At 31.7% G+C, this 12,830-nt stretch overlaps 1 protein-coding gene across 3 annotated transcripts in view; it reads right to left on the reverse strand.

The window, feature by feature from the left end:
- NOX4 (NADPH oxidase 4) overlaps positions 1-12,830 on the reverse strand; it is a 232,949-nt gene that overhangs the window by 170,993 nt on the left and 49,126 nt on the right. For all 3 annotated transcript variants that reach the window (XM_003764641.2, XM_031961906.1, XM_031961907.1), the window contains one exon: positions 6,970-7,042. In XM_003764641.2, the coding sequence (XP_003764689.1) occupies positions 6,970-7,042 (73 nt within the window). The remainder of the gene's footprint in view (positions 1-6,969; positions 7,043-12,830) is intronic.

Genomic DNA, 12,830 nt, shown 5'->3' on the forward strand with positions numbered 1-12,830 from the left:
AAGGGAAGGGAAGAGAAGGGAAGGGTGGACAGAGGGAGGAAAAGAAGAAGAAAAGGAAAGAGGAAGGGAGAGAGGGAGGAAAAATATTTGCAAGGTTTCGTCATAATGATTGTAATTTCTCTTCATAAATTATTTTAAACTTTCCTTTAAAATTACATCCTAGGATGTCATCAGGGATGGAGGTCACTGGCCTAAAATTTGAAAAAAAAAAAAAAAAAAAAAAACTATTGTCTTACTAATTTTCAAAACTGGGAAAGCATTTGTCCATCTCCTCCTCCTTCTCCCATTTTTCATTACCCTAAAAGGTCACTAAAAATAATTTAATAATCATCTCTGTCAATTCTTTAGTATTATGAGACTTGAATTCATTAAGAAAAGTAAAGCAGGGTTTGTGATTATTCTATTTATCTTAGATAACAATTCTTTTTTTTTTTTTACCAGTTTTGTTATTTCTTAGTGCCCAGTGATATCAACTCATCCACCTATGGATTAGAGAAATTACAAAATATCTGTTTAAAGATAAGTCCACCAATTGTGAATACATCCAGCCATTCTGGAGAGCAATTTGGAACTATGCTCAAAAAGTTATCAAACTGTGCATACCCTTTGATCCAGCAGTGTTACTACTGGGCTTTTTTTTTTTTAAGAAGGGAAAGGGACCTGTATGTGCAAGAATGTTTGTGGCAGCTCTCTTTGTAGTGGCCAGAAACTGGAAACTGAATGGATGCCCATCAATTGGAGAATAGCTGAATAAATTGTGATATATGAACATTATGGAATATTATTGTTCTGTAAGAAATGACCAGTAGGTTAATTTCAGAAAGGCCTGGAAAGACTTACATGAACTGATGGTGAGTGAAATGAGCAGGACCAAGAGATTATTATATACTTCAACAACAATACTATATGATGATCAATTCTGATGGACGTGGCCCTCTTCAACAATGAGATGAACCAAATCAGTTCCAATAGAGCAGTAATGAATTGAACCAGTTACACCCAGGGAAAGAACTTTGGGAGATGACTATGAACCACTACATAGAATTCCCAATCCTTCTATTTTTGTCTGCCTGCATTTCTTATTTCCTTCACAGGCTAATTGTACACTATTTCAAAGTCCAATTCATTTTGTACAGCAAAATAATTGTTTGGACATGTATACATATATTGTATTTAACTTATACTTTAACATATTTAACATGTATTGGTCAACCTGCCATCTGGGGGAAGGGGTGGGGAGGAGGGGAAAAGTTGGAACAAAAGGTTTTGCAATTGTCAATGCTAAAAAATTACCCACGCATATATATTGTAAATAAAAAGCTATAATAAAAAAAAAGAATATGAGCTGTTGGAAATCTGAAAAAAAAAAATAAAGATAAATCTACCTCTGGAGAGAAAATGCCTAGTCAAACACTCTGCTGCATAGAACACAAAAAACCAGAAGCCTTGTCTATCACATTGGTTTAGCATTTAATTATGTCTGTTTTCAATGCAAGATTTTTATAAGCTAAATATCTTCATTCATGTAATCAGACCTATTCCCAATTCCAACACACTTTAAAAGGATCTCAAAAATCCTATTAAATTTCTGGTGATAACTTTAGCTTGGCAAAATAAACACTGAAAAAAATTTCTCTCACGAACTAAATACAGAAAGTGGATTCCGTGAAGATAATGGGGTAGATCAGAAAACTTTAAGATTTTTTAATTTTTTTTCACAAGAGAAGACATCACTTCAAAGTGAACATAGAGAAGCAGAAATAACAAAAGACCAGATGAAGGAGTCATCCTCCTAAGATAACTTAAAAAGACCCAGAAAAGATTGGATCTTCAGGGATGGAAGTTTGGCCTATGTGAAATACAAACACCTCTAAATCTACTCCACAGAATCAAGAAACAACAAGCCCTGGGGGTAGGTGGGCTGGGTGGCTAAAGACACCTCATGGAATGCTTCAGAAAATTTTTCTCCAAGGACCATGTAGGTGACAGACAGCTAAGTAGGAGACTGAGGGGCCTTCCACCAATGGGAGACACTAGGCACAATAGTGCTTACTAGCCATGGTCTGGAGCTGTGATTGAGGGGATTAGAGGGAAAGAGTTGGTGTCTACCTGGTGGATATGCTAGCAGAAGTTGGGAAGACCCTGCTGATTGAGCACTTACAGGAAGCAAAGTCCCTCGTTTCAGTTCCAGAACATAGAAGATATTTGAACTTAGCAGGCACCAGAGAAATCACAGAGAGCAAAAATATAGGGGGATAACGTGACTGGGGCATCTGGCCATGGCACTGGGATTGAAAAGAATATTCAGTAAGAAAGACCTGAAACCTGGGGTATTATTCTGAAAGCATTGTGACTAGATCTGATTATAATAATAAGCTGTTATAAATAAAACAAAATAAAATTTAAAATGAGTAAGCAAAGGAGAAAGAAATCAATCATAGATAGCTACTACAAGGATAGAGAAGATCTAGGTTCATTTTCAGAGGAAAATAGTGAAGCTAAAAAAAAAAAAAAAAAAGCCACTCCATTTTCATTGAGAAATATCAAATGGCCACAAAACTAAAAAGAGTCTTTGGAAGACCTTAAAAAGACTTTTAAAATCAAATAAAAGAATTCAAGAAACAATTAAGGAAAGATAAGAGTAATCAGAAAATCAAGAAATTATGAAAAGAAAATCAATCAGCTGGAAAAAATATATATCAAAATCTTAATGAAGAAAGAAATTTTTTTGAAAACTAGAATCAGACAAGAGGAATCTAACAATATTATAGGACATGAAGAAATAATAAAACAAAATCAAAAAAAGAAAATAATGTGAAAGATCTCATCAGAAAAACAACTGATCTGGAATATAGATTAAGGAAAGACAATATAAAAATTGTTGGAGTGGCTGAAAGTTATGATTTTTAAAAAAAATTGATACAATGTTACAAGACATTGTTAAGGAAAATTGTCCTGAAGTTCTAGAGCAAGAAGGTAAAGCAGAAATAGAAAAAAAATCTATTTATCACCACCAAAAAGAAATCACAAAGAAAACTTAAAGAAATATTATATCCAAGTTATAAAGTTACCAGGTTATGGAGAAAATATTGCAAGCAACAAGAAAAAAATCAATTTAAATATTATGCAGTTACAATCAAATTTACAAAATATCCAGTGGCTTCTATGTTGAAGGACTGTACATACTGAAACCCAAATTCATAGAGTAAAAAAGCTGGGGTTATGACCAATGGTAACTTATCTAGAAAAGCTAAGTATAATCCTGAATGGGGAAAATGAATATTTGATAAATGAAAGAATTTCTTATACTTATGACAAAAAGAGCAGAACTCTATGGACATATGAGATCCAGGAGAAATAGAAGATGAATATTAAAGACCAATTAAAAGGACTCAACAAGGTTGAGCTTGTTTACTTCTTATATGCAAAAATGTATCATTATTTGAGTAGTTTGAAAGAAAGGTTAGCTTTGTAAGGAAGAGTGATTTCAAAAGGGAATACTTCTATAAATGAAGAAATGATACAGAACAAGCAAGTCAGGGTGGAAGGACAGTAATACTGGAACCTTATTCTCATCTGAAATGGGTTAAAAAGTGAACAACATATACAATTAGTGCAGTACAAAAGTTCTAAATTTAGAAAGAAATAAGAGGGGAGGGGACAGAATAAGAGAGAGAGTTTTAGGAAGATATATACATCAAGAATTAAAAGGAGGAAAGGGAGGAACTCTTAAGAAAGATAGAATAAGATGGAGGATGGAATGAAGAGAGGATAAGGAAGGGACTCAGAGGGGTGGGTAGATTAAGGAGTGGAAAAGCAAGATAGGTAAAAGTAAATAGGATGAGTGAGGAGGGGTAGAAGTAAAGTAAGAAATATAGTGAGAAAAAATAGGATGGCAGGAAACTCACAAGAATTAATTATAATTTTTAATATGAATGGGATGAGTTTACTCATAAAACAAAAACAGATAATAGAATGGGTTAAAATTCTGAATTCAATAATATCCTGCTTTCAGGGAATACATAAAAATGAAACAGTAAAAATAAAAGGTAGGAGTAGTATTTATTATGTTAAAAAGATGTTCATGGATAGGCAAAGCCAATATATAAAAAAGAGCATTTTACTTAATCTATTTATTCAACAAGGGACCATAGTAGTGGCCCTGAAGTCAGGAGACCTGAATTCAAATGCCACCATCAACCCTTAACACTCACTAGCTGTACAACTCTGGAAAAGTCACTTAATCCCAATTTCCTTGCAGGTATGGTACAAAGTTAAAATAAAAATATTTCATTAAAATAGAAAAATAGGAAAACTACAACAGGTGTCACTAATACTATTCAATATTGTATTATAAGGGCCATTTAAAATAACTAGATTGTATAAATACCTGAAAGTGTACCTGCTAAAACAAATACAGGAACTACATAAATATAAATATAAAATACTTTTTATACAAATAAAATCAGATTTAAATAATTGGAAAATAATCATTGTTCATGGGTAGGCAAAGCCAATATATAAAAAGAGCATTTTACTTAATCTATTTATTCAACAAGGGACCATAGTAATTTTGCATTTGAAAATGTAGAGATTTGATTTATTGAGATAAGAAGTCATTATTTGGTAAAAAACCTGTTGGGAAAGCTAGAAAGAAGTTTGGCAAGAATTGGGATAGACCAATATATTAAAACATATACCAAGGTAAGTTCAGAATAGATACATAACATATATAAATGGAGACATCACAAGAAAATTTGAAGAACATGGTATATACTACCTATCAGACTCATGGATAAGATAATAAATATATAAAAAAAATAAATAAAGCAAGCATGGTAGAGGTGTAAATTGAATAATTTTGATTGTTTTAATTTGGAAAGATTGGAAAGAAAACAAAAAATGGGGAAAATTTTTTCATAGACAATCTCTCAAATAAAAGTCTCATTCCTCAAATATATAAAGAACCTTTCAAATTTATAGGAATATGAATCTACCCCAATTAAGAAATGTTCAAAGGATATAAATAGGCAAGTTTTTGATGAAGAAATCAAAATTATATATAATCAAATAAAAATGTTCTAAATCATTATTGATTAGAGAAATGCAAATTAAAACAACATTGAGATATCATTTTACATCTATCAGATTAGCTAAAATGACAGCTGCCCTAGAGGAATAGCTAAACAAGCTGTGGTACAAGATTGTGATATAAGAATGATAAGCTGGTTGATTTAGGAAAAAAAAAAACCGTGGAAGACTTGAAAAACTTGAACCTATAAAAGGAAGATGCAATTTAACTCTAGAGAAACAACTGACATATAAAAATGTACATAGACTAGTCATATATAGAGAATATATATAGAGAGAGAATACATATATATGTATACATATATGTATTTGTAAGAACACACATTTAAGTTCATACTTCTCTAAGGCAGCTTGGAAAAGGGAGAAAAAAAAAATAAAAAGTGCAGAGCAAAGATCAAAAGAAAACCTAAAAGGAAGCATAGAAATGTACAAAAACTGAAAACAATGTGTATTATTCATTATATAGGTTTTCCAAAAACAGAAAATTATTATTTTATATTGGATCGTCTCATATGTTTTGTTGTGTACATGGATTGTTTTTTTTTCTTTCCTCATTTTGTATTTAAATTTAAAATGAATAATTTTTTTTAAAGAAAAGAACATAAAACAAAGTGAAGCCTTATGTATTCAAGAAGAAATGACAGCTATGTCTAAATAAAATTGGTTACAAATTTAAAGAGAAAAATGGCCCAATTACAAAAAATCTCAATCAGGTAATTATGGATAAAAAATATAAGTTTCAATTTACCTACATTTCTTAACTGATGTAATAAGCCTAGTCAAGGTACCTCTTTTAGACATAAGCCATTTCCTCCTTAAGGGAACCTATGGTTTTGTGTATTATTGTGATAAAGTACTGGCCTGGGCAGTAAGCAATCTGACTTCTTTTTCCATTTCTGCCATTTATTAGTTGGTTCAGTCAGGCACAAGTCACTTCAGATGTCTGTCCTCACGAATGGGAATAATGATAGTTTCTTTACTTAACTCACAGACTATGTCAGAAAAGCTTTTCTTTTTTTTTTTTCTCAAGCACAAGTATTATGCTTGAATTGAATTGAAATTGAGACATTTTCATTACCCAAGCCTTTAATTAACTTTGTTTTCCAATGCTATATCTACAGAACAAATAAGCATTAAATTAATAACATAATTAAATTAGTAATACAAAAAACAAGATCATATTAGGGATATGAGGTTTGTTATTTATTAAAAACAAACAAAACAAACAAAAAACCAAGCACATATGTTCCCCTCCTAGGAACAAACTATTAAACCCCATCTCTAATGACTATTATATAAGCAGTTGAAGAAAAATAAGTTTTAGAACAATAGTAGGCCCTTAAAATCATATGATCCAATAATTTCTTTTTACCAGTGTGAAAAATTAATTCCCAAAAGGTTCATATATTCTGAGTAAATACACTTTGCCTCAATCATAGTTTCCATTACCCCTAACCTCTTACCCCCCAAAAATGTTCAATATATTATGCTTACTATTACAGAAAAAATGGAACTCATAATTTGAAATTTTTTTAAACCAAGATTAAACAAAACCATGTAATTCTGCTTAAAATTCATCAGAAAATTTATGCAAATAATGTATTTATCTCCATCTGCTATAATGTGAGATTTCTTGAGAGCACAGATGATTTGGTTTTCTACTTGTATTTCAAGAATTTAGCACAATGCTTTGCACGTAGTAAGCACTTAATAAATGCATTCATTCATATTGTTTAATCAATGATTTATAATTCATCAATTCATTTATTCTGTTTAAAGAAGTTTCACTGAGTTATAAAAGAAAATAAGATAAAAATCTAGAGGAAAAAACCACCTAGATTGAAAAAAAAAAAAGAAAATAATGGGACTGATTCTTACCGAATGGCATATGTGGAAGCTGTAATCATGAGGAATAACACCAACACCATGCAGACCCCTGTCAATCCAGGAACTAAAATAAATGCATCAATAGATAAATAAATATATGCACACACATTTAAATTGTTCTGAGAAAAAGCATAAAGAGTTATTAGTTAGAAATTCAAAGTACTTTGCTCTCTGTTGGAAATACAAAGGAAAAGCCAAGCAGTTCTGTGTGCTTTTCCCTTTTAACTGGCCATTTTATTAATTATCACAGTTTTGTAGATATTCATGCAAAATCTATTTCCTCCCTCACCACCATGAGTGCTTGTATTTTTCATACTGGTCCACATGGCCTGGTGAATATATATGAATTGTTGTTGCCCTCCCAAAAGGTATATCACAGCCTGAGACCAGAGAATATCAGAGAACAATTTTAACATCTAATGACCTTGTTGCTTTTTCAAACTTTAAAGTTTTCTCTGAGCTAGCTGCTTACCAGAGGACCTCATTTCTTTTTTCTAGTGCTTTTTGGCTGTACTACCTGAAATAAAAAGCCCAGTGCTTTTCAAAACAGCACCATTTAAAAAAAATAACTGGATGAGGAAACTAGGTATTTTCAAAGAGATTACAATGCCAGCTGCTGCTAAGGCCACTGGAAGGCCCATTTTTGTTTTGAAATGAAAAACATGCAGAAATTATGCCTTCTGACTGCATGATGAGAGAAATTATCACACATGAACCAAAACCTACTCAATGTAAAAAAATATATATACAAACTAACATTGGTTTTCAAAATAGACAAAAGAAACAACTGATGAGACTAAGCTAATGGTAGCCTAGCAGGAATGGTGGGCAAAATCAAAATGGCTGACATAAACTTAGGAGGGAAGGGCTGAACTAGCAGTTTTAGTTGTATAAATATCTATTACCTAAGCAAGTTGGCATCCTCTGTAAAATTTAAAGTCTTAAAGAGTTGTTTGCTGGTAAAATTCCCCCATGTAGGTTAAAATGTAATTCTGAAATGCTTAACAGAATAAATAAAATCATAATATAATGCAGATAATAGAAATTTGTGGTTTTCTAAGTCTATATGGTACAGAGATATGTTTCTATTTCAATTTTATATCACTGATTAAGATTATTGAGAGTATATATGACGTGCTCACACTCACACAGCCAGTATCAGAGTTCATGTCAACAATACCATGCTGCCTCAGCTGTACTTTTAAAACTGTTAAGGAAAAACTCTCAATCATTAAAATGTCTACACCTTTTGATCAAGTGATTCTACCGGACAAATATTCAAGGAAGTCAAAACCAGAAAGAAAGTTAGCATATGTTCCAAAATATCCAGAAAAGTACATTTTAAGGTATCAAAGAATTAGGCACAAATTAAGAATCCATCAATTAAAGATGAGCCAAACAAACTTTTGTAAATGACTAAATGGAATATTGCTGCATTATAAAAATGAAATGACAAATGCCAACAACTCAAAGAAACATGAAAATACATGAATTGGTATAAAGGAAAAAAATAAAGATCAGTAAGAAAATATATATGCATATAAATATAATGACATCACCAATATAATTTTTTTTAAAAATACATAAAACAAGACTGAATGTTGCATAATTATATTAACCAAACTTACTTCCAGGGTAAAACTGAAAAAAAAAATACCCAAATTCCCTTCATTGCAGAAGTGGGGGACTATTTATATGTGATAATGTACATGGTGAATGTATTGACTGGTTTTACAGAACTAATTCTTTCTTATTCCTTCTTATAAAGAATGTCTCTATAGTAGAGAAGAGAATAAGTGTAATAAAAAATAAGTGTAATATAAAGACAAAAATACAAATTATTTTTAAAACATTTTAATAAGATAACTTTTATACCTCACTGCTATAACTCTTATAAAAATAATATATTATTTAATAGATGTGAATATTCTCATGACAACATAGATAGAATGTCCTCTTATTTTCCTTAGTTCTTTTTGTGTTATAAAAACATCATTACCTGATTCAAAGAAATGATGATCTTCTCTGAATTTAATGGACTGGTTCTTAGCTAACAGATAAAAAGCTCTTCCTAGTCTTCTAGTTGAAGACTTGTTCTTTAATTAGATAGGGATCTGCTCTATAGAGTCTGCATTTCACTGGAATAACAATTGAGAACCTAAGGTCATCATCACTTTGCAATGGGCCTAAGCTGACCATCCTTTACTACCCTCTGGTCTATCTTGCCTCCAAGGAGCTCATTTTCTATTGAGAGAATTCAAATAAGCTGATATTAATAGTACACATTTAGTTAGGTTTAACTAATATTAATGAGATACAATTAATGTTGAAGTCCTTTTAATCCTTATTCTGTCATGAAACTGATCTTATTTGGCTAACTACCCAGGCCTGCCCTCTCCTAAAAGTGATCCATATATCAAATGTACAACTTTGTCATCCTACTTTCAAAATTCCTATGGCCATCGATGGACAACTCTGCTATGTTTGAGGATAAAAGGTATTAAATTATATTGATCTATACTAGGATATCAAGAACTAATAAATAGCCCAACATTCTAGTTACTTTAAAAAAATAAGTGGCTTTTTATTGACCCCAATGAATTTATAATGACTGAAATTGGGGTAAAGTCCGTGGGATGATGACATACAACTTCTCATTGCCTCTCTAAAATATGGCAGTCTAAGACAGACCATTTTCACTTCACACTGTACTACCACATGATTTTGAAGAACCCTACAAAAATATTTAGGAATCAATATGTGAAAAGAATTTAAGCTTATGCCCAAGGAATTTTGTTTTGGAACATGGTGGGAGGAAGTTTGTGATTATGTTCACAACTAAGACACAATAATGAAGGTGTATTATGAATAATGTCTACTATGTATCCTGTGGTACTAAGTTTGACATTCTTTTCTTCTTCCTCTTTCTTTTATTTCTTCCTTTCTTTATCCTCCTGAGTTTGTGTGGTGGTAATTCTGGTTGTGTGTGTGTGTGTGTGTGTGTGTGTGTGTATGCACACAAAACAGGGAAATATATAGAAATAAAGGTGATGTACCAAAGTTTGTTTGGCTCATCTTCAATGGATTCTTTGATACCTTAAAAAGTACTTTTCTGGATATTTTGAAACATATGCTAACTTTCTTTCTGTTTTTGACTTCCTTGAATAAGTCTGTGTGTGTGCATGCAACAGGAAAATATATAGAAATAAAGGTAATGTAAAAAAAAATCAATCAAATTTCAGTAAAGAAAAAAGATTAGTTTTTCTTGAATATTAAATCTTCCCCACATATTCATATATCTAGGGAAGTGTGAATTAAAGATGCCATTAAATGAATCAAAGAGAACAGAAATGACTTCCAAATCATCCCTCTTGCATCTGGGAAGAACCAAGCTAAAATATTAGTTTTCTATGCTTTTCATTTTTACATACAAATTAGATGACTACATGTAAAATTATTAATATGTATCATTCTTATGTAAAGTCAAGTTACTCAAGAATAGCTTTGAGAATAGGAGATTCTGCAATAATCCAGAGTTTCATGCAATTAGTAAAATTCATCTGCAGAAAAGAAACATCTGAAATATCTCATTATCTACAAGGAATCCCTCTATCACTTGGACTGTGAAATAGACATCCTTTGTGAAAGTTATAAAGATGCTGGCCAAATATATATAACTCTTGTTTTCTAACCTACTTAGCATAAATAATTAGATTGTTTTTAAAAAGTTCTTTGTTATGTCAAGAGAAAAGAAGGATGGTGTCAGCTTGGCTGTGACACTGAAGACTGAAAAACAGAAGTCACCAAGCTGAGTTGGCCTCTACAGAGCAGATTTGTTTTCCAGACACAAAGAAGGAACTGAGATAGGGAATTCGTCCTCCCTCTTTTGTATCTGGAAAACAAATCCCCTTCAATGATTATAAATTTGTCATCCCAAATAACAAGGTGTGCAATTATCTTGTGCTAATACATGGTAATTAAGGTGCCAAAAATTAGTGGAATGAACTGTGAAGACAATGAAATTAAGAAGCACCTTCTTCAGGTCAGTAACCACTCTGCCTCACATCTTGGAGTTCCTTGTGTGCCTCTTCTACTATCTCCCCATTCATCAGTTCCTATGACCTTTTAGTCAATAGTGTGACTACAAAAATATAGGGAATAAAAAAAAGGCCTATATATTTTCTTCTTGTGTTCACATCCTATATGTGATAAATATTATTATAAAGTTTTTATAAGTTATCTTTTATTGATTATGTTGATCATAAGAATTTTAGAGAGCATGACCTATTGCCCTTTGAAATTGTTTTTCTTGTTTTGGGGTACAAATAAAGTCACTATAGCAAACTCTTTTGCATCTGAAAGGAAAACCTAAGAATCATGCTTCCATTTATCTACAACTTTTTGTTTGTTTTTATTTTTCATCAGAATATGGATATTGAAATGGTTTAGTTTTTTTTTCCAATATCAATTTAGTCTTTGGTAAAGAATCTCATGTTTAAAATGCTTGGAGCTAAGATGATCTAAAAACTGCCTCATTCTTAATTACCTTCTCCTCTGCTTTTCTGTTTTTCCACTAATGGTTGTAAAAGCTGAGGATCATTTTTTTTAAATAAAATACCTTTGTTTTGCAGGTTGCCATGACAAAATAATTCATCTACTAATGGCCAGCATACTAGTGACAAGCTTCATTGCCCTTAGTTAAACTGGTCTTCAGATAGCAGTCTGTGTCATGAGCTCCATACTTTAAAACATTTCAATGCAGTAGAACATACAAGATCTTATACTTTACTGACGTAGTCTTGAAGAAATTGGAGACAACTCCATGTCATGATGATGCATCAAAATAGGACCTTGTAGAGGAGAGTCAAATTCTCCATCCTTATTTTGAATTAATGAAAATCTATAATGAATCAAATTGTTATTTGTATAGTTCACTCTTAGGTAATAATCAGGGGCAGGTAGGGAACACAGTGGATAGAGTACCAGCTCTGAAGTCAGGAGGACCTGAATTCAAATCTGGCTTTAGACACTTAACACTTCATAGCTATGTGACCCTGGGCAAGTTACTTGACCCCAATTACCTAAGCAAAAAGAAAAAAAAAAGTAGTAATCTATATTCCAATTCAGTAGGGTCTCTTCTCTCTTTTTTTCCCCAGTAAGTAATTGGCTAATTTCCCAAAAGAAAAAAAAAACAGCCTTTCATTTAATGATCAACAAATATCGATCAAGGAGGAAATTTGTTGGTATTTGTTTAATTTGTTTACATATGAAAAAGATACTCTAAAATTGAAAATCAAAATTCTTGCAAATATAGCTTATTATATGCTCAACTATTAACTGTATAATATCTGGTCTTAGGTAATACAAATTAGGAACTTTTCTTGGAAGATCAACTCAACTTCCAGTAATACATACTTGGAGATTGGAAAATTTGGGTTCAAGTTCTGTTGCTGATATGTAATATCTGTATGACCTTATGTAGGTCATTAAATCTCTTAGTATCCAGAGATAATTTTCAAATACTCTCAAAGCTGCAAATTAGGTGCTACTCTGTATTAGCAGAGTAACTCTCTAGAATGGCCCTAAACCAAGAAGTCAAAAAATCCACAAATAAATGTATAGAAAAAATAAATAGTAATAATAATTAACATTTAGATAGTACCTATCTACTATGTATCAATTATCATGCTAAAAATTTTTACAAATATTATTTCCCTTGATCCCCCACCAAAACTGGGACATAAATATTTTTTAGCACTTTATAACACAGACAAAAATTAAGTGACTTGCTCAGAATCACATATCCAGTATCTGAGGTTGCTTTTGAACTCAGTCTTCTTGACTGTGTTCTA

This window comes from Sarcophilus harrisii, chromosome 3 (assembly GCF_902635505.1).
Source record: "Sarcophilus harrisii chromosome 3, mSarHar1.11, whole genome shotgun sequence".
NCBI lineage: Eukaryota > Metazoa > Chordata > Mammalia > Dasyuromorphia > Dasyuridae > Sarcophilus > Sarcophilus harrisii.